Below are 23,874 nucleotides of genomic sequence, written 5' to 3'. Positions count from 1 at the left end.
TATTTGGTAAGAATATATTACCATCGCAAGTAAATGTTATAAAAAATAGTTCAAATGGCGCTAAGCACTATGAGACTTAACATCTGAGGTTATCAGTCCCCTAGACTTAGAACTACTTAAACCGAAATAACCTAAGTACATCACACACATCCTTGCCCGAGGCAGGATTCGATCCTGCGACCGTAGCAGCACCGCGTTTCCGGACTGAAGCGTCTAGAACCGCTTGGCCACAACTGCCGGCGAATGTTATAAATAGTGAGAGCAGGTGAGATGCTACGTAGACCTCTGACAGAAATGGAAACAACAGAAAAACCCGTGTGAACTATGTTGCAACAAAGGAATGTAAGAGACAAAAGTTGCAAAACGGTTTGAATACAGCGAACAGACACTTCAATGACCGGACGGACAGTTCATGTTTTTGTGAAAAAAAAATATATATGGGCTATTCAATTTCGCTCGATGCTGCACATCGTCGAGCTAGGAACGGTCACGGTTTCTGTTTTGCTTCTTTTTTCACAGTTCACTACAACTTCTCCCTGAATTCACTCTTCATCTGTATTCAATTTTTGACGGGCTCTCCACCGGGCCATCTTACCACAAAATTTGAAGAGGGTGCGATGGAGACTTAACCTTGTAAGCAACGAGCACGGGACCCACACCCAGTTGCAGGTTGCCTATCTCAAGGCTTCCAGGGACACGAAAATTTATTTTTCGGTAGTTCATATAGTGACAAAATTTTAAAAAATAAAATTTCTGACGTAATTTGCTAATTAAAAGTTATTATATTATGTGAATAGTTCAGCACAATAAGACAAGTACACTACTGGCCATTAAAATTGCTACACCAAGAAGAAATGCAGATGATAAACGGGTATTCATTGGACAAATATATTATAGTATAACTGACACGTGAACACAATTTCACGCAATTTGGGAGCATAGATCCTGAGAAATCAGTAACCAGAACAACTACCTCTGCCCATAATAACGGCCTTGATACTCCTTGTCATTGAGTCAAACAGCTTGGATGGCGTGTACAGGTACAGCTGCCCATGCAGCAACACGGTACCACAGTTCATCAAGAGTACTGACTTGCTCGGCTACCATTGACCAGACATTTTCAATTGGTGAGAGATCTGGAGAATGTGCTGGCTAGGGCAGCAGTCGAACATTTTCTGTATCCAGAAAGGCCCGTACAGGACCTGCAACATGCGGTCGTGCATTATCCTGCTGAAATGTAGGGTTTCGCAGGGATCGAATGAAGGGTAGAGCCACGGGTCGTAACACATCTGAAATGTAAGTGCCGTCAATGCGAACAAGAGATGACCGAGACGTGTAACCAATGGCACTCCATACCATCACGCTGGGTGATACGCCAGTATGGCGATGACGAATAAACGCTTCCAATGTGCGTTCACCGGGATGTCGCCAAACACGGATGCGACCATCATGATGCTGTAAACAGAACCTGGATTCATCCGAAAAAATGACGTTTTGCCATTCGTGCACCCAGGTTCGTCGTTGAGTACACCATCGCAGGCGCTCCTGTCTGTGATGCTGCGTCAATGGTAACCGCAGCCATGGTCTGGATAAGATGCCTGTCATCTCGACTGCTAGTGATAACAAGCCGTTGGGATCCAGCACGGCGTTCCGTATTACCCTCCTGAGCCCACCGATTCCATATTCTGCTAACAGTCATTGGATCTCTACCAACGCGAGCAGCAATGTCGCGATACGATAAACCGCAATCGCGATAGGCTATAATCAGAACTTTATCAAAGTCGGAAACGTGATGGTACGCATTTCTCCTCCTTACACGAGGTATCACAACAACGTTTCACCAGGTAATGCCGGTCAACTGCTGTATGTGTATGAGAAATCGGTTGGAAACTTTCCTCATGTCAGCACGTTGTAGGTGTCGCCACCGGCGCCAACCTTGTGTGAATGCTCTGAAAAGCTAATCATTTGCATATCACAGCATCTTCTTCTTGTCGGTTAAATTTCGCGTCTGTAGCACGTCATCTTCGTGGTGCAGCAATTTTAATGGCCAGTAGTGTATTATAGTTTTAAACTGTGCATATGTCTTGAGGCAGCGTAACACACCGCTTACAAATATCCTGACTACATTCATCCAGTATTTGAGAACAAGAGCAGTTACTGACTTGCTACAAACTTTAGAGAATTCACAAACTCTTCTATTAACCATAATAATAGTAAAGCATGGTACGGAAAAACAAAAGCTAGTCTTAGAGTATCTGCATACTTCGTGCAGCATGTCATTATTCTCAGTTCTACGTAATTTTAACACAGTTATATTTGATCACTTCTTCATTGCTGGCATGTATGTCCAGACATTATGAATCCCACGGATAACTGCATCCGAGTATACACTCAGTCCTTCGCTAGAATCCAATTGCAGAAAAAAACTTTCAAGAATTGTAACTTGGAATACGAGTATGTACTAAGTTTCACAAAATATAAGGTGCAGTCAGATGAAAACGAGATAAATGGAAAAAAGCAAGTAAACTGTTTATTATTTCAAAAGTCAACGACATAACTGTTAATACATTTATTCCACTTTAGGACAAGATGGTCAATTCCTTCGTGGTAAAATGTTTGCAGTTGCCTATGGAACCATGATTATACCCAGGCGTGCATCTCTTCGTCCGAAGCATAACGACGGCCACGAATGTCTTCCTTTAGGGCCACAAAAATATGGAAATCACATGGGGAGAGACTGGGATTGTATGGAGGATGTGTAAGAGGATGTGTGTGGGCAGGCTCATCTCTTGCTAAGGCTTTTTCGAGCACGCTGGAAAAGTTTCTCTGGGGAGCCCTTACACAATCTCCATACAGTTCCAACCTCTCCCACTACGATTTCCATATTTTCGGAACCCTGAAGAAAGACATTCGAGGCCTCCGATTTGCTTCGAGAAAAGAGGTACACGCCGGGAAACAATTATGTTTCCGTAGGCAACCGCAAACACTTTTACTTAAAGGGATTAACCGTCTTGTCTCACAGTGGGATAACTGTATTAACAATTATGGCAACTACTTTTGAAATAATAAACAGTTTGCCTCGCTTCTTTCCATCTGTTTCGTTTTCATTTCACAGACCCTTATAAATGAAAGTAAAAACATAATCTTCAGTGGTTGACTAATTGTCACTGCCATTAGTTTATCTCTACGTGATTTTTTCCTTCCTTTTTTAAGAGCTTGTGTTTAGATTACTCATCGCAACAATGCACAAGATGTACAAAACCTTGAAATTAAACATATCCCGACCTTTGTTTCAGGATCTTCATAGTGTCGACCTGGAAGAATTCAAATACGGCGGTACTAATATCACCGCATTTCGTCTTGTGGATCCGGAGAAGCCAGAAATAAAGAAGGTTATCCGTGATTGGGGCTACGGCAGCTATGGCCGGAAAGCAGACATGGGTCCAATTAGGGTAAGTAGTAACCTTTTATAACGGATGAATTCAGCAGAAAATTGTGATACCTTAAGTGATATAAATTCGACAAAAACTGGGTACAGTAACGAATACTGAGGCTTCAGTCTGTGTCTAATCTGCTTAAAGACACTAAAACACTACACATTGTTCACAAGATCCGGTAAACACAAGCACGACTAATTTTTTCAGTCCCTAATTGCATGTAAGAATTTCATTAACGATTATATCTGGAAAGGCAAGGGGAGGGAGAGGGGGGGCAATATACTACTGATAATATCCCCCCCCCCCCCATTCGTTTCTGATTCCGCAGTCAGCACCTATGTACACTTGTGTCCAAGAGCTAAACATGATCTGGAAATGGGAGCATATTTCCTCGACAACGGCTCTGGAAGGTTACCGAAAAACGTTAAGTTTAATCATAAGACACTTAACATACAAAAGCGTCCAGAAAATTTAATTATAAAAGTTTTTAAATCGAAGATAAACGCATTTTTTAAATAGTAATAAAACCGGGAAATTGCTTTCGCAGTAACGGGCAGTTAATTTGGATGTTATTACCGCTAAGTGCCAAGCCCGTCCGGCAGTAACGTGTCATACTGACTGTGATGTTGTTCAAGAGGCCTATTGGAGAGTCGATCCCACTCCCGTGTAAGAGCTATGCCGGACCTGGAACTGGTCACTGGCAGGCTGCAATTCGTCTCCCCAATCCACTACAGACATACTCCTAACGACTCGGGTCCACAGACACATCTGGGCAGTCTACCCGCTGCGTATCTTCAACTGTGAGAAATTCATTTACTAGAGCAGCTCAATATTGGCAAGAGTTATCGCTCTCGAACAGGAAGTCGGAACAATTGCACCTATAAGATCTCGGATATGCAGCTGCAGTACTTCTCTGTTCATTAAGGTGTTAACAATATTCGTCCCATCTGCTACCGAAATGAAGAGCTTCATAAGCACATCGTATGACATGCTTCCCGACACCTGGACACCATGAACACCAAACTGTTCTCTTCCAAAACTATTTCTGTAACTGTATATTCTTGGTCGACCTTGTACTGGCCAAGTGAAAACTTTTATTGGTTCGAACCGCTGTCAAAGACCTGAAATGAAACATGATGGTATCTCCAACACTGCCGATATCTGTGCCTGGCCTGCTTGGAGGGTTCTCAAAGTAGGGACCAGAGGGAGTCTTTGTGGCATCATACTCTACTCATAATGAATGTGCAGACACGACTGAAATATTACGTGTGTAATACATAACGTTTCAATACCTTTGAATGAAACGCCCATTAAAAATCATGGAATACTACTTCCCCATACAAAGAGGGTAAGTCTGGTATCTGAGGGTATTTGGACGGTCATTAAGAGTTCAAAATGGTTCAAATGGCTCTAAGCACTATGGGACTTAATACCTGAGGTCATCAATCCCCTAGACATTGAACGAATTAAACCTAACTAACCTAAGGACATCACACACATCCGTGCACGAAGCAGGATTCGAACCTACGACCGTAGCAGCAGCGCGGTTCCGGACTGAAGTGCCTAGAACCGCTCGGCCACAGCTCATTAAGAGTGATTATTGATATTGTCTCATCTCTGTTTCATCGTTTTCTGATTATTCTTAACTTTCGAACGTTAGTATAGGTGACACTGTAGGACTCACATTCTGGAGAATAATAGTAGAAATTTATCCTGATTTTTTCTTTAAATAAGACAACGGCTGGTTCCTTCCCGTACTCTTATTAAGCCTTATTACCCCGACAAGGAACGGACGTAAGTCTCTACCCTTCCTACACTGGTGTTCAAAACCTAAGGACGAAAGTAACTTTTGTATGATGTTTCACTGCCAAGTAAAATAGCTCGTGAAATCTGGATCACTCATAGAAAGAACTGCAACACTGTAACTGAAATGAAAGCGCAATGAGACGATGAGCCGAAGAAATAAACACAATAATTACAGTGAAGTCACCGCGATTTATGACTCCCTCTGAACAATACGAAAGGCGAGACATGGTTCTTAACAGAGCATGTGATAACTACGGACGGCAGTGTATGCTGCGCAACGTATTCCCATGCTGGCCACAAGGGTTGTAAAGAGTTCTTGTGGTAGGGCGTTCCATTCCTCCACCAGAGTGGTTGACGGCTGCTGGATGGTCATTGGTGTACTTGAACGTGCTGCAAAGCGTATCTGCACGCATCCCACACGTGCTAGATGGTATTTATGCCGGGAGAACTGGCACACTCGTTCACTCAACGAATATCCTCTCGTTTCGAGAGTTCCTTCACTTGTGCTATTCGATGCGGTCGCTCATTTTCATTCATAAAAATGCAGTCAGGGCCGAATGCATTCCTGAAAAGACGCACATTGGAAGGAGTACAGTGTCACATTGCCCAGTGACTGCAGCGTCAAAGATTTTGGAGTACCCTTATGTATTATGCCTGCCCACTCCATAACATCTGTACCACCAATATTCATAGGGAGAGAGGCGAGAACACGTAATGCACCCAGTAACACTGTCAAACGTGATAGTTTTGGTGATTCCGGTGTTACGGTGTGGGTAAACATAATGCTGCTTCGGCATACTGTCCTCCAAACCTTTAAGCACGGTACTCTCTCCGCTCAACGTTATTGTGACTCAATACTCCTTCGCCATGTGGGTCTTTTCAGGGGTGTATTCGGCTCCGACTGTATTTTTATGGATGATTTGGCGTGTGGGATGCGGTGACACAAGAACATCTTACAAACCTTGTGGCCAGCATCTGAGTTCGTTGCACAGCATGCATTGCCGCCCGTAGTGACCCGCCTTTTGTAATGTCCATGGGGCCATTATCAATCTATGAATAAAACTGTAATTTCTCGTCTCATGCCGTATCCAATTACCTTCCGAACTATACAGTAGCAGTTCTTCCTGTGTATGGTCCAAGTTTCATCGAGCTGTGTTACTTAGCAGAGTCACATTATGCGAAAGTTACTTTCGTCTTTCAGTTTTGCACGTCAGTGCATTTCCCGACGCATGCCCCAAGACAAATACATGCCTTTTTTGCAGCCATAAATACCCCAGTTTCAACGCTGTGTTAGCTGTTCCATGTACACTCACGGCCAGTTGATTCATATGAGGGGCGTTTGAAAAGTCCGTGCTACGTCCGAGAGATTGCACCGCCGGTGAGTATCGAGGTCATGTTTAGTTAGCAGCATCTTTGGAAAGAACGCACACCAAGTTTCAGCCACATTGGTATATTTCTTTGTGTTTGGCATTCGTGTGAATCAAGGAAGTCGAGTGATTGTCAAAAAATGGGCGAAAAAGAATTTCGTGTGGTGATTAAACATTACTTTATGAAACACCTCAGGAGACTAAAGAGAAGATTGATAAACATTAAGGTGACTCTGCACCTTCGATTAGAACAGTTTATAAGTGGTTTCAAAATTTTCAGAGTGGCCATATGGGGACAAGTGATGCTGAACGTTCTGGACGCCCTGTGGAGGTTACGACTCCAGAAATCATTGATAAAATCCATGATATGGTGATGGATGACAGAAGAGTTAAGGTGCGTGAGATTGCTAGTGCTGTGAGCATCTCGAATGAATGGGTACATAATATTTTGCATAAACATTTGGACATGAGAAAGCTATCCGCAAGATGGGTTCCGCGATTGCTCACGCTTGACCCAAAACGGAATCGTGTGAAGTGTTTCAAGGATTGTTTGCAGCTGTTCAAGAAGAATCCGCAGCCGGCCGCTGTGGCGGAGCGGTTCTAGGCGCTTCAATCCGGAACCGAGCGACTGCTACGGTCGGAGGTTCGAAACCTGCCTCGGGCATGGATGTGTGTTATGTCCTTCGGTTAGGTTTAAGTAGTTCTAAGTTCTAGGGAACTGATGACCTCAGATGTTAAGTCCCATAGTGCTCAGAGCCATTTGAACCATTTGAAGAATCCGCAGGACTTTAAGCGTTGTTTCGTCACTGTGGATGAAACATCGATACATTACTATACTCCTGAGACCAAACAACCACCTAAACAACGGGTTACCAAGGGAGAATCTGCACCAAAAAAGGCGAAGACCATTCCTTCGGCCGGAAAGATTATGGCGGCTGTCTTTTGGGATTCACAAGGGATAATCCTCATCGATTATCTGGAAAAGGGTAAAACTATTACAGGTGCATATTATTCATAGTTATTGGACTGTTTGAAACCGAGCTGCAAGAAAACCGCCGGCGATTGGACCGCAAAAAAGTCCTTTTCTATCACGACAATTCACCAGCACACAACTCAGCAATTGTGGTCGCAAAATTAACGGAATTAAGATTCCAACTCGTTTCACATCCCCCCTGTTCTCCAGACTTGGCTTCTTCGGACTACTGTTTGTTCCCCAATTTGAAGAAACGGCTGGGGGGACAAAGATTATTGCAGCGACTAATAGCTATTTTGCAGACTTGGCCAATTCCCATTATTCGGAAGGGATCAACAAATTAGAACAGCGTTGGACGAAGTGTGTAGGTCTAAAAGGAGACTATGTTGAAAAATAAAAAAGGTTTACCCCAAACACGTAAGTAATTTTTATTTTTGCACGGACTTTTCAATCGCCCCTCATAGATATCTGTTGTGAGGGAGAGAAACGGCTCATCTTGCCATGACGCTTATGTTACTCCTTGGAGAGGTCATCTGAACTGACGAATAGCGCTATACGTTGATGCGCGTACCCGAAAATCACATGACGCGATGCAACCAGCTTTTCAAAAGCACACCTTTCCATGTAGGTGGTGGAAGTGTTTTTGTGCAAATAATGTTAATATGGGATGAAATGGTAACCCTGATGCACCTGTCATCGCCTCTTGCAGGTAAACGATACTGACTTTCCGATGTTGCGTATCCGATTGTTCTCCTCAAGCACTTCGCAAGCCATCCATATATATAGCAAGACAATACACCATGCACTCGTTTCTGAAATTTATCAGAATGCTTTGACATCTAAGAATATGTGCCTGATTGCGCATCCAGGTACAAACTATCTCCGCGATTGTGAACGGCAGTTGAGCGGAAGTGGGTGAGGATGGCTTCCGATCGCTAACGCTGATCCCACGCCACGAGGCGGCAGCAGCAGCGTCGTCAGGCGAAAGGGAATGCTACAAGCTCCTAGATAGGTTTATTCAGTTCAGTTGCTCATGAATGTACGTGTAGTGGGGAAGTAATAGTTCTTAATACACTACGAAGACACATTCTTGGAATTTTATGAGTTGCTCTGCTCGTGGTGCCTCAGCATTTCTCGAGGTGCTTCTATGGGTATCTGTCTCTATCATATCACTGAAATTTTCTTAGAGATTAAAAATACATCGTGAAATGTACAACATTCTTTAAACATTCTCAGACTCTTCCGTCATTCCAAACTAACAAATGTTGTAGAAATTCATAGTACTAAAAACAGGTCGCTAGAAGGCCTTAAAACACAGTTTGCTCCAAGATATACTGTACTTTCTTAAAAGTCTCATTTTTGACGTAGCGAATGTAGAAATAATTATTGCTTATGTCTCTCTGCGAGCTGCAAGTAGACTCTTAGTATCTTCACGAGTTCGCAATTATTTCTTCTCTTGAGGCAAATAACGCATTCTTGTGCGATGGTGCATGACGTGTGAACCCTAGTGGTTGACAAAAGTAACTAAATCGATTCACTGTTTCTTGCCTTTCGATAAGTTTTTATGGCACCAAAGTCTGATTAAAAAAGAGAATTAAATCAAATTTAAAACCGATTCTAACTAGCTTCGGTCTAGTTTGAAAATGCCTTCTTAGTGATAACGCAGTACTTTTGTCCTGTTCTGGAGCTTTCATCCACGCACATAAAAGTAATTTCAGACGTGCACCAGGGAACTGCGATAAAACAGTTGTTGATTTTATAAGGTACTGGCCCTGTGAGCGCCATTATTTTCAATCTGACATGCGATTATCAATGAGGAAGTGTTATGTTTAAGAAACTTGTATTATCCAGTCGGATTTGAACTCGCATACTGGACGAGATTCGTTCAAATCCGTGTCCAGCCATCCACATTTAGGTTTCCGATGGTATGCCTGATTCACTTAAAGCCTATGCCAGAATGTTCACTTTAAAAATAACTCAGTCTATTTCCTTGCCTATGCGTGTTATATCTGTCTCTAGTGACAGCCCATCTGACGGAACATTAAACACTCAACGTGTAACAGGCCCCTAATGCAGTGAAACACACTCATGGGTAAAAAAACCACAGCACCCAAAAATAATTAATGTAGAGTAATGAAAATTCGGCAATAAATTTGTCTAGGAAACACATTTAGGTGATTAATATAACAAGATCAAAGCTTAATGAAAGCGCGAGATACGGCATTGCAAATATTGAATGCAAGCATGCTGACGTGAATACATTATGTTGTACAGGTACCGGATGTCAAATTGGGGGCTAGACTTCCATACCTTTCACGCTTGGTCAGCCAATACAGGGACGGCTAATGCTGTTTGTGGACGACTCTGCAGTTGTCATCTGATGATGTCCCCTATATGCTCAATTGGAGACGGATCTGGTGATTGGGCAGGCCAAGGCAACATGTCGACACTTTGTAGATCATGTTGGGTTACAACAGCGTTATCTGGGTTAGCGTTATCCTCTTGGAAAATATCCCCTGGAATGCTGTTCATGAACGGGAGCACACCAGGTCGAATCACCAGATTGACGCACATATTCAACGCTCGGGTGAGTGGGATAACCGCGACAGAGCTCCTTCTCTCATACGATATCGCATCCGAGAAGATAAATTCAGGGGTAGATCCAGTGTGTCTAGCCCTCAGACAGATTGGTTGCATGCCCTCAGCTGTCTTCCTCCTAGCCAACACACGACAGCGGTACCCGGGCGAGCGTTATCCTGTTGGAAAATATTCCCTGGAATGCTGTTCATGAACGGGAACACACCAGGTCGAATCACCAGATTGACGCACATATACAAAGTCCGGGTGAGTGGGATAACGGCGAGAGAGCTCCTGCTCTCATACGAAATTGCGTCCGAGAAGATAACTTCAGGCGTAGATCCAGTGTGTCTAGCCCTCAGACAGATTGTTTGTATGCCCTCAGCTGTCTTCCTCCTAGCCAACACACAGCCATCACTGGCATCGAGGCAGAACCAGCTGTCATCAGAAAACACGACAGACCACCACCCTGCCCTCCATTGAGCTCTCGCTTGACACTACTGAAGTCGCAAATGGAGGTGGTTTGGGGTCAGTGGCATGTACGCTACAGGGCGCCTGGCCCAGAGCTGTCCTTGAAGTAGCCGATTTGTAACAGTTCGTTATGTCACTGTGACGCCAACTGCTGCTCAAATTGTTCCTGCAGATGCAATACGATGCATCGGAGCCATACGCCGAACACGACGGTATTCTCTCAGTAGTGCCATGTGGCCGTCCGGAGCCCGCTGATCTCGGGACCGTACATTCTCGTGACCACCACTGCTGGCAATAATCTCCAGTGGATACATTCCTGCCAAGTCTTTCTGCAATATCGCTAAAGGAACATCCAGCTTCCCGTAGCCCTATTACGCGACTTCGTTCAGACTCAGCCAGGTGTTGATAATGGCGTCTTTGTCTGCTTAAAGGCATTCTTGTCTAACATCAACTCACCACATACAGTCTCAAAGTCAACTAACACTCACGACCGTTTCAGCGTATATTTAAAACAAACCTGATGTGCATCCTCATAGTGACGCTACTAATGCCACTCTTATGCGACTGGCGCGAAATCTCAATAGGCATCATCTTTCAGGTATAGAAACATGCTTACCAATTTTCGTTCATGTCGCACAACTCCTTCTTGGCGTTGCGATTTTTTTTCTGTCAGTGTATTAACTTGTACACTTCGCCAACGAAAACTCATAGTAACCTAGGACTCCAGGATTTAAAGACTCAATACTGGCTTCCGTCAAGTCAAGCAAATGCCTGGAAAGACCAGTGTATGGTAGGATACAAATTCAAATGATGTCGTAGGCTCAGTTCTTAGTTTTAGGTTAAGCAGTCTACGTCCACACACTTACTTTACGAACAACTGTGAAGTGCACGGCAGAGAGTACTTAGCATGGTAGCATATGATTCTTCTTGTTCCAATCGCGTATGGAGCGCGAGAAGCATGACTGCTTTAGTGCTTCTGTGCATGTTTTAATTAGTCTGTCCTGTCTATACGGTTTCTACTAACAAGGGAACCTCCCCGTCGCACCCACCTCAGATTTAGTTCTAAGTTAGCACAGTGGATACGCCTTGAAAAACTGAACACAGATCGACCGAGAAAACAGGAAGAAGTTGTGTGGAACCATGAAAAAAATAAGCAAAATATACAAACTGAGTAGTCCATGCGCAAGATAGGCAACATCAAGGATAATCTGAGGTCAGGAGCGCCGTGGTCCCGTGGTTACCGTGAGCAGCTGCGGAACAAGAGGTCCTTGCTTCAAGTATTCCCTCGACTGAAAAGTTTACTTTGTTTATTTTCACAAAGTTATGATCTGTCCGTTCGTTCATTGACGTCTCTGTTCACTGTAATAAGTTTAGTGTGTGTTTTGCGACCGCACCGCAAAACCGCGCGATTAGTAGACGAAAGGACGTGCCTCTCCAATGGGAACCGGAAACATTTGATCGCAAGGTCATAGGTCAACCGATTTCTCCACAGGAAAACACGTCTGATATATTCTATACCACACTGGTGACGGCATGTGCGTCACATGACAGGAATATGTAGTCGACCCACCTAACTTGTACACTTGGCAAATGGGTAAAAAGATTCTTCTACCTTGCCCGATTTAGGTTTTCTTGTGGGTGTGATAATCACTCCCAAAAAAAGTGATCGCATCGGACGGACGGACAGATAATAATTGTCTAAAAATAAAAAATTAAACTTTTCACTTGAGGGAAGACTTGAACCAAGGACCTCTCGTTCCGCAGCTGCTCACGCTAACCACGGGACCACGGCACTCCTGACTTCAGATTGTCCTTGATGTTGCCTATCTTGCACATGGACAACTCAGTATATTTTGCTTATTTTTTTCACAGTTCCACGCAACTTCTTCCTGTTTTCTCGACTGATCTGTGTTCAGTTTTCCAAGGCCTATCCTCTGTGCAAACTTATAACTAAATCTGAGGGGGGTGCGATGGGGAGGTTCCCTTGTGAGTCTACCTCCGTATATGAGTGTTCAGAGAAGCTGACTGCCATGTGGAAGACCCGGGTTCGGATTCCCGTTACTGCAGTACTGCCAGTGACTTTTCCACGGTGGGAGGACTCGTATTGGCTGTACACAGAGTCGTGAGGCCAGCTGATGAGCTACTCGAACGATTACTAGCGCTCCAAGGTCAAGAAAACCGACAACCGGAGAGCGGTATGCCCCTCCACACTGCATCTAATGATGCCAATGGAGGCAGAGGATGACACGGCAGTCGAGCGGCGTCAGAACACGGAACTTTACTTTTTTTACTATTTCTCGAAACCTTACAAGTAAGTTTTCAAGGGAAAATTGGAGTCTGTCTTCCAGAGTCTGCCGAGTCATATTTTTCAACATTTCCATGATTCTCTCCCATTTTTCAAACAGCTCTGACAATTCGTGCCTCCCTTCTTTGTAAATGCTCAGTGTTCCTTGCTAGTCTGATTTGATATGGGTAGTATTCTAAGATGGGACGCAAAAGTGATTTGTAAGCGGTCACCTTTGTAGGAGGTCGAAGTCTGCCACCTGTTCTGCCTACGATTAAGCTTGCATGATCATTCCATTTCATAACCCTACAAATTTTTAGATTCAGGCATTTGTACGAGTTCACTGATTCCATCTTCGTCTTATTGATGTTACAGCCATAAGATACTACTTTTCTGCGTTTCATCAAGTGCACAGTTTTACACTGCTGAACATTCAAAACATGTTGGCAATATTTTCACCACTTTGAAATCTTATGAAAATCTGACTGGGTATTTGTGCGATGCTCGTTTCGACACTTTACACGGGTATTCTGTTTCTTCTTAGCCCAGAATGCTTCCATTTTCTAGCTGTGACTAAGATCCCTCTCCTCCGTTCACTTCGCTCCGCTCTTTTTCTGATAAGGCACACTGGGAACATCTCTTGTAGAATGATCTTCCGAAATTTGGAGCAGTCCTATATCGTTTCTAACGGAATTTCAAGTTGCTCTAGATCTGATTTCACTGTGGTAGTCCATTTGTTCTTAGAGGCTTTCCCACTAACTGTGGTGGTGAAGATCCTGTTCGTGAGTCTGCAGGTGTTTATGCGAATGAAATATCAATAGAAAGCCAGTCGCCTTTTCCTTATAGATGTGATTACGTCTTTTTGGAGATGCTAGGCTACAGCTCACTGTTGTGTCTGATCCTGTAGATGCCATCTTCTTCTCTTATTGGCCCTAGTATTCTCCTCACGATTTTCCGTTCCTTGAACTCTAGTTTCCTGACTGGACCCTTCGTGTTCATCAAGAGGCATTCAGAAGCGCTTAATACTGAGGGCTATACTACTGACTTGTAATATTTCACTCGCATTTTCCAAAGTCCACTCTGTTCACATAGAATCACATAACTGTAATTCTCCTCGTGCTACACCGTTGAATGTAATCGAGAAAAATCCTAATGTATTCTATAACACACAGCTATTAAAACAGTAATGCCGGGTGTTTCAAAATGAATATAGAGGTTTTAGGGCTTTATTGCATTTATTACGTTCAACTTTCAATTACATATAACACATCAAATGAAAGAGCAAGCCGGCCGCTGTGACCGAGCGATTCTAGGCGCTTCAGTTTGGAACCGCCCGACTGCTACAGTCGCAGGTTCTAATGCTGCCTTGGGCATGGATGTGTGTGATGTCCTTAGGTTAGTTAGGTTTAAGTAGTTCTAATTTCTAGGGGACTGATGACCGCAGATGTTAAGTCCCATAGTGCTCAGAGCCATTTGAACCATATGAAAGAGCAACTCAAAACATTTTTGTTTGTTCACCAGTGCACAAGCGCTGTTTCCTGTGTCTTCCGTTAGAACGCGCTAGTAGCAAAGAGGGCAATTAGTGCACACTACGCTTTTCGTGTTTTACAACTTGCAAGGACTGAATCTGTTGTTAAAATACAACGTGTGTTTCGTATCAGTTCCATTGTAATCTTCCAAGTGATTAACAACATCCGTAGATGCTTTCATCGGTTTGAAGACACTAGCTGCCTTTGCAAAGGGAAGAGTACGGGACAACCAAGACTGATTGAGAACTTGTTGATTGCGTTCGAACTCACTTAACTCCAGCATAACACACTCACAACTACACAGAACACTGTTGTGACCATGACTGACACTTGGAACCTTTCGAAGACACTGCACAGGTGCCGACAGTGCTCAAATCCGACAAAGCAACTTACAGACTTAGCTAGCATACGCATTTATGTTCAGGTACGCAGTTTTTGCGGTGTGTCCGTATTTTTGTCCATTCCCTGTAGGTGTTGCACATTTCTCGCTCAATTGGGGCTCACCACGAACTCCAACATAGATTTTACGCAGCCACTTGTCGGTCGCAGTTGACTATGTTATGTGTCGTCTGACTATTTAAAGACTGACGTATGAATAAGTTGTTATTTCAGAAACTATGTTAAGTTTTGCTACCTAGGGTGGGATTTAAGGATTAACAGTAATTTGGTTTATGAAATATGCTGTGGTCTACAAAAATATATAAACAACAGAACCATAGTAGTATACATCCGAGTTGGGAATTCTGTAACTACACGTGTGGCAACCATACTCAAATTTATAATGCTTTATATTAGTTTAGTCAAGTTTTTAATATATGGCTTAACTGCTTAATGAAGGACATCATTCAATGCAGAAAAATTAGATCTACGAAAGTATATGCATGAAATCGGGAGTTAAATAGGTCTTATGACACAGATACAATAGTAAGTATGGTTGATAGCGAACTTCAACTACATATATATTTTAATTTGATTTTGTACGGCAAATCAAAATATGTTCTCAGAAAGAGTAGAATGTGTGCTTTCCAATTAATAGTGTCGCTACTTCAGATCCTGTTGATTATCTCAGTGTAAATTCCGTGTCTCGTATAGTAACGGTATCAAAGTTTTCAGGTGTTTTTTAATTAACATGATCCAAAGCAAAACCAGTTCCACTCATGGAATCAGTGCATTGAAAGGAAAAGCCAGAATAATAAATCTAAGTGCGAATGCTTTATTTATAGGTTTTTTGCAATTTTGAGTAAATGCAGTATACCCCAGCTGAAATATTAGGTTGATGAAGAAGTTCGTAGCGTTTTTGTTTTGCATGTTGGTATTCCGGTTGCTGTATGTTTATTTTTGACGATTGTCATTTTGTATTTGTAGTTCACTGTTGCTGTTGAGTTTACATGTTGTCATACTGTTATTTGGAAATGATGTGTGGAGCTGTGGAGGCTATAAAATGGAGTGCCAAGTGGTGAACATCGGAACATTTCCGACATACACTTCTTTTTGAGTTCAGTAAAGAGGTGACAGCAGAGGAGGCAGCTAGAAACATTTGCACCGTGTATGGGAATAATGCCATTGGACAGAGAACTGCAAGAAAACGTTTTTCCCAGTGTAAGGGGGATCGTTATGACATTAATGACTCATCACGTTCAGGAAGACCTTCGGGGTTAGATGAAGATCGTTTTAACGCATTAATGCACAATGATCCATGGAAGTTGTTTATTTATCCAGAAACACTTTATACTGCATGTATTTCGTCAGACAATATACATTACGATGTACATATACTATCAAAACAAGGGAGCACAGTCTACTCGAGAATTGGCAGATATAATGAACTGTTATCAATCCACCATCGTGCGATATTTGCCTGCAGTGTTTCTGTACGCCGTTCCATTAGCCAAAAAACCAGCGAGTGGCCATATGTGCATCTCTGCTTCATCAGCTGGCTTGTGAACAACACCGAACATTCCTATGCTGTATTGTTACTGGTAACGAGAAACGGTGTCTTTACGGTAACATAAGGAAAAGGAAGGAATGATTGAGCCCAAACAAAACAGCAGTTCCCCTTACAAAGTCCTGCACACACCCATAAAAGATAATGTTATGCATCTGATGGAACACCGACGGTGTGATGTGTTACGGATTGCTTCCTCGAGGTGTAACCATCAATACTGTCGTGCCGGCCGTGGTGGCCAAGCGGTTAAAGGCGCTACAGTCTGGAACCGCGCGGCCGCTACGGTCACAGGTTCGAATCCTGCCTTGGGCATGGATGTGTGTGATGTCCTTAGGTTAGTTAGGTTTAAGTAGTTCTAAGTTCTAGGGGACTGATGACCTTAGAAGTTAAGTCCCATAGTGCTCAGAGCCATTTGAACCATATTGAACTACTGTCATTTATTGTCTACATCTGAGACATCTTACAGACGAAATCCTAGAACAACAGCCAGGAAGACTGCGTGTGTGGCTCCACGATAACGACCGCCCCCATTCTGCTAGACTGACATAAAACATTATATGGGTGTTGGTTGGGAAGTCATTCCGCACCCACCATATTCACCTGATCGTGCGCCCTCAGATTTTCACATTTTCCGCTCCTTGTCGAATAATCTTAAAGGAACTTCCATTCCGGATGAAAATGCGCACCGAACATGGCTCGACGAGTTCTTCAACTCAAAACCACTTGACTTCCACAGTCGCGGAATCGAAGAGACCTCAGCGGTGGTAGACTGTGTTGTAAATAGTGAAGGAGAATATAATATTGATGACTAAAGTCTGTTATGTGTATCTGTTGCGTTTATTAAACTTATGGGATGACGCGACGATATGCACCAACCTAATATAAATGGGGAAAAAATCGATTGTTTGGCAAGAGTGAAATATGAACTGATGGTATCAGTTCCAGCTTGCTTTGTTATAAGGTGTGTCATTACTTCAAACTTTAATGACATCACATTTGAAGGAGCATTAAACACTGCATAAAATATATAAGAAAAGACGTGTCTCCTTATAAAATACAAAGTAATTAAAGAAAATATCAACAACTAATTTAAAACTGCGAATGCTCCCATTTCTTCATCTGATATTTGCAATAAAATACCGTGATCATAGAGTTGAAAAGATCCTTATAATTCGACATTGCATTTAATACACACAAAAGTTGTGCACCACTCTGTCAATCTAGGAATTGTATTTCATCCTCGGCAGAATGGAAGCCTAAGTCTTGTGTGCAAGTTTTTTGATGATACATGCATCTATAATACTGTGATTTGAAACACCAACTCTGCCTCCACTATCTAAAATGTAATACAATTTGATATTGCCAATAAATGTAAAGTGCAACCTACATTCATTTCTGAATTAAAATATGCTTTTTCATTTAGACAGAAGTGAGTATGAATATAAGATCTTCAGTGAGTTATTAATTTTTTACATATAAATAAATGTGAATATTAATTTGTTAATTCAAACCATAATATTCTGTTGACAGACAGAAACAGCGCTGATGTATGATGCAGTTCATCTATTTGCCAAGGCCCTTCATGACCTTGACAGCAGTCAAAGGATTGACATTAAGCCTCTTAGCTGTGATGCAGTCGATACATGGCAACATGGATACAGCTTAATCAATTATATGAAAATTGTAAGTTCACTTCCTTTTGTAGAATTTTGTTTTGTATTTGTTATCAAAATTGTACAGCATGAGAAACAGAAATCAATTTTATGATTGTGATGTAAATAACTTGTTAGGAGCAAGTAGGCTGTCATTGTTACATACAAGTTTTCATATTTGAAATATACAGATTTTTTAAATATGTACTGAAACTTGAGAGGCAAAATTAACAGCATTATATCTTACAGATAGTACTGTAAGACAACTATAGAGTGTTCAGTCAACACTCAAGTAATTGGAAGACTGTGAAGGCAGTCTGAACATATAATTATATTCATCTGTTCTTTAACTTAATATCAGAAAGTAGAGTGTATTTAAAGTAAGATGCCCTTAAATGTTTCACTTTACTTTTCGTATGTTTTGCTCTCTTCAAACTTGAACCCAATACAATTTGTCGCAGGTAACTGAACTACTTTTGAAGACAGGGAAATGAAAATGTTTCAAAATATGAGGGACAATCAAAAAGTTTCCATCCGAAGGCATTGCTGCAGCGTATATCCAACTTACCATGACTCCGTGGACATATAAGCACCTACAAGTCGTCAAGGAATTGGTGTGCATTCATGTCTTTCCGAGGTGCATGCAGTAAATGTGGGAACATGAACTATGGTGACATTAGTGTCCAGACAGAACCAATGTGTTGTTATTCTTTTCTTGATTACCATAGGATAAACACCGGTGGACATACATCGAAGATTGAAGACTGTGTAAGGGACAGCATGTGTCTCAAAAACCAACATTGTGGAATGGTGCACCAAGTTACATGCTGGCTGCAATTTCACACAAGATGCTGGTCAATCCTATATCACAAACGTTGTAACACAGAAGTTGTTCCAACTAATGTGGGAGACACTCTGGCATCTTCCCTGTAGTCCTGATACTCCCCATGTGCTTGTGCTTAACATGCCTTCAGTCCCTTAAAAACAGCCTTGCAGGGTTGTCCTGTCAGATGAGGATGTGCAGCAGGCAGTTACAGACTTCTTTGCACAGCAAGACATGGGGTTTTACAAAACAGGTATTTACAACCTGGTGCATCGGAGGGAGATTGCCGAATTGCACACAGTGATTTTGCCTGGTTGGCATACCAATTGTGGACTGTGTGTCATTCAAATGGAAACTTTTTAATTGTTCCTTATTATTCCAGTTTAACAACAATCTTACAATGAAGGCAATTTATCAAAAAATTGAAATCAAATTAACAGATTCTGAATATATTTTGCATGTTAAATTCATAATGTATCTTACACTAACATTTACAGAGCACTACCATGTGTTGTTTTAGGTTGAAATGCAAGGTCTGACAGGTGTCATAAAATTTGATAATCAGGGATTCCGTAGTAACTTCTTGTTAGACATTGTTGAACTCAATAAAGATGGTCTGAAGAAGATTGGTACCTGGAATTCTACTGAAGGTGTCAACTTCACTCGAACATATGGTGAAGTCTACACACAGATTGTTGAGAGCCTACAAAATAAGACATTTGTTGTTACCACAATTCTTGTGAGTATAGTAGGTTGCTTATTTGTAATTATTTAGGACTTTTTTATTTCTTTCTTCAAGATTCTGTTCTTACAAGCACTGAAAATATGCACTGCTGTCAAAGATGTAAATTGTTTTAAGCATCCATTTTCTTATCTTGACATCTTGACTGCACAAGATTTTCTAAATGATAGCCAAATGATTCAAGATACTGCATATGGTGCCTGGAGGAACAACTTAAACATTTAATAGAAATTGAACATTTGTCAATATGTGGGCTGATTTGAATGTCACAATGTTTTATTTTGCATGGCCTTGTTGGAAGTAGCATCTCCAATCCTCATTTCTCCACCCTAAGTAACAGTTCACTTATCTAACTGTAGGTCAGCCTCCTAAACCTCCTTAACCTAGATTGCAGAGCATAACATAGCTTGGTATTCTTCACCTAAATCATTATCATATTTATTCTTGACCTACTACTTCACTGACTGCTAGAGTCTGGAATGAAACTTAGTCTCAGTTTAATGAAAAATCATTAACTGATTTGTCAAGACTTGTGCCATTGTTGTTTTAGTGGATGATCACTGAAACCAATGACATTCTGTTTACTCTGTCTTTCAACTCTATCTCCAGTAATTTAGTGGGTCAAATAGAAATGAATATATATGTCACAGTATCTTAGGTGTACAAGATAGCATTATTCAGTCTATATAACCAGGTGACAAACATGCATTGCAGCTTATTTGCTTTTAACACTGGCTGTATTCTGCAACACACACACACACACAAAACGAAAAAAGTGTGTCATGGTGCAGTTTTGCACAGTTTCACTCACTATGATTTCTTAACTAATCAAGTACTATATTCTAGGTGTAAAACATTGCAAAAGTAAATGAAGGATGGGTAAACTTTTGAAAAGTAACAATGTGAGGCAGTAAATGGATACTTTAATAAATTCTGTGCTCTAATATTCAAGTATAAATTACTGAAACAATGGGACTTATTGAACTTCCTTGGGATTTCTGTTGAGTATGTTACAAAGTATTAGGGTCTATGCTTTTTCTGCCGTATCTTTAACATTCTAAATAGTAGGTTGTAGTGTTGTGGGATGTAATACTTTAGCATAATATTCTGAATGTCAGAACATCACTTACATTTTGTATACTGAACCTCTGGATGCTATCCAAGTGGCAGGCCTAATACTACAGATTATGTGTATCTTGCTCAGGATCAGCTCTTATGCACTTACATGTAACAGTACAGTTTTATAACACTGCTTTCATGTATTTTGTGTATGTAAAGGTGAGACATTAGCTGGTATTCTAAATTTTAGACATTAAATGTTTTTACATACCCTTAATTTCATACTAAAATGCAAAGCAGTAGAAACAATAAAATGTATTTCACTTACACTTGCAGTAGGCTTATTTGTGAACATATTTGTAATATAGGAACAAGGAAAAAGTACTGATTATAAATATATTATAAAATGTTACAGCTGATGACCTTTGATCACATTTAGCACAAAATGTTCACAAATCTTTAAGTTATTTGTAATGTATGAAGGTTTAAGTGGCCCTTAAAGTGTTCTGTGTTAGTGGTGCCACATTAATTTTATTTGAAATTTTTACCTTATTTATTTAGACACTTCAGTGTGGTAACATCCAAGAGTTCACCAATTGATATAAGAATTCTGGATCGAGAAATGTTACATGGAAGAATCCCCACTCATAAAGTGTCACAGTCACCTTTGTAGAAGGAACTGTACAATGTCTGTTATTCCATAATTTTTGAACAAGTTTATGGCAATGACTTGGGCAGAAAGTATTCTTGAGCCTGCACAGTCCTTGTCTCATTCTATGAGGTTTGATCACATACTAAAAGTATGTTATATCAGGTCAAATCAAGCATTTAAAATTCTGCAAGTAAAAGAAGTCATGGAAATTTACTAACAAGCCCAAATGAGAACTTCACAATCTGCAAAGTATTATCCAATTTATTCAAAGCACTGGTAGTATACCTTGTGTATGTGGCAGATTGTACATGATGCAGCTGTTATCAATAATTTTAATGCAGTACTCACAACTTTTATTTTGAGCTGAGATGTAATTCAATTCAAAATTTAAATTGTCTTGGAGAAATTAGTAATATTTATACCTAGTATTAACACATAGTTTACTATATATCTGAATACTTTCTGGAAGCAGCCAAAAAATGTTTGTGCACTATAATACTTTAGTAATCCTTTGAATGCTGTTACTGAGGAAAGAATGGTTATTTGGTAATCTCTAATACTGTTGCAGTTTGGGTACAATGCAAGAAAAGTACTTACTAGCATAACAACAAATATAGAGGGTGACATGACAGATTAAATGCTTAAAGGAGATCCATTACTGAATCAAGCTTAAGATTTGGCAGTAACTGTTGGTTGAGATGCCCTGTGCATATGAGAAAATGACAACCCTGTATGCATGAATGATGTTCTTATAATTGAGATGGACATGAGTTGTGGATAGATTTACTCCCATCATCATTTCACAATATTTACACACATGAGCTCTTCATTTATCATATTGCTAGCAAGAAAGCCCATGACTTGTTCAGCATCATTATCTCATGTACACATTTTATTAGCTGTTACTGTGTGAGAGAAACAAAAACTCTATTCAACTGATCCACTCTATATCAAATTAAGATCTACGGAAGGTTACTTTAGAATGGTATTCATTAATTTAATATTTATTTTTAGATTGTGATATTTGCAGTCGATATTTGTTCCCCCTTTGCATTAGATTATCTCTTAGAAAAGGTAAGACAGTCTGTGTCTCAAACACTTTTGTCACTATTTTATGGAATCTTGTCTCATGAGACTTTGAAGCTTGAAATGCCACCAGCTCATCAGAAATTGCTGAAAGATGATTTGACCAATTTTGTTCAATCCATTTTTTTGGAATATTATCTAACATACCTCATATATTCCATGAAGAGAATGAACACTTTGCAGTACTGTTGTAATAGTAATGAAAAGTCCATGACTGTTCATAAAATGATAACATGATACCATGCACAAAGTAATCGAGTCAGTTGTTTATTGTTTAGTGAGTCAATACAGTAAAGATCTCACGTTATTGCATAAATTTAATAAATTATCATATTTTTATTTCATATCATTTACTTTTAAAGTTTCTTTGGGTGCAGATGATTTAGAGGCTAAATTACTGGTAACATTTCAATTTATCTAGTTCATATTTATCCAAAATATTAACTAAATATTAATTTGTGCTTCTCATTTCTGAATTTTCCAAGAACTCGTTGCCTGAACTGTTCTAGGAAAGCCACTGACATATCTAGAAGGCCAGTGGAAATCTCTAAGCCACTTCTTTGAGAATATAAGTTATGAAGAAGCAAATTGAACTGGTTGTAAATAAAAGCTTGTGCTACCATCATAAAAAACACACACATAGCTAATTTTCTGTTCATTGGTGGATTTTTGTTGAAGGGAATAGGCATGTGCTACTCTTTAATAGCAGTCACTGCAATACGTGAGAGAAACTTTCAAAACTATTTTTCTTGGTGACCATTTTCACTGTTCTTTTAAATAATCCTAAGTTAATGTTCCTTTCAAAAGTTGAAAAAGATTTGCTTACGCTGATGTAACTTCCTATAAATTTGATAACACATAATAGACACAACAGGTGTGCATTCGAAATTTTGGGATATTAAAGAGCAAAAATTGAAAGTATGCTTAATTACAAAATTCACTTAGGTATTGACTTAATACATAGGTGCGGCATGATGATGAACTGAGCAGTACTTATACATAGCATGTGGGTAAATATTTTATATTGCTTTCAACTTTACAAAGACCCAATTTAATGGAAAAGTCCTGTGTAATATAATGTCAGCATGGGGAAGCCAACTCAATAACTGATTGTTCCTAACTGATCACACATTATATATGAAACATTTGAGCATCTAAATACATTAAAATTTACTTTTATTAGCAGGCATTTGAAATTGTAAACCGATTTTTAAAGAAAGTTTGTATAGTTGTTTTTTTTTTTTTGGGCGGGGTGGTGGGGTGGAGATTTGAGTGTTTATTGTACTATCTGACTGAGCTGATAAATAGCCACTGATAACATAATGAGCCTTTTCCCTCTGCAGCAAAATCCACACTGTATCAAAATTTCTTGGTAGACTGAAATTGTGTGCCAGACCAGAACCCAGTTTTAATGTACCAGGAAGTTTCAAAACAATGCACACTCCAGAGAATGAAAAAGTCATTCTAAAAC

General features: G+C 40.6%; 1 protein-coding gene across 1 annotated transcript in view; it reads left to right on the top strand.

Moving 5' to 3' along the window:
• The window catches only part of LOC126249735 (glutamate receptor ionotropic, kainate 2), a 222,570-nt gene that overhangs the window by 93,999 nt on the left and 104,697 nt on the right, over positions 1-23,874 (top strand). The window contains exons 7-9 of the mRNA XM_049951412.1: positions 3,297-3,452; positions 17,920-18,072; positions 19,385-19,603. Of these exons, the coding sequence (XP_049807369.1) occupies positions 3,297-3,452; positions 17,920-18,072; positions 19,385-19,603 (528 nt within the window). The remainder of the gene's footprint in view (positions 1-3,296; positions 3,453-17,919; positions 18,073-19,384; positions 19,604-23,874) is intronic.

This window comes from Schistocerca nitens, chromosome 3 (assembly GCF_023898315.1).
Source record: "Schistocerca nitens isolate TAMUIC-IGC-003100 chromosome 3, iqSchNite1.1, whole genome shotgun sequence".
In the NCBI taxonomy this organism is placed as follows: domain Eukaryota; kingdom Metazoa; phylum Arthropoda; class Insecta; order Orthoptera; family Acrididae; genus Schistocerca; species Schistocerca nitens.
The sequence above is the reverse complement of the archived record's forward strand: the minus strand, read 5'-3'. Positions and strand labels throughout refer to the sequence as shown.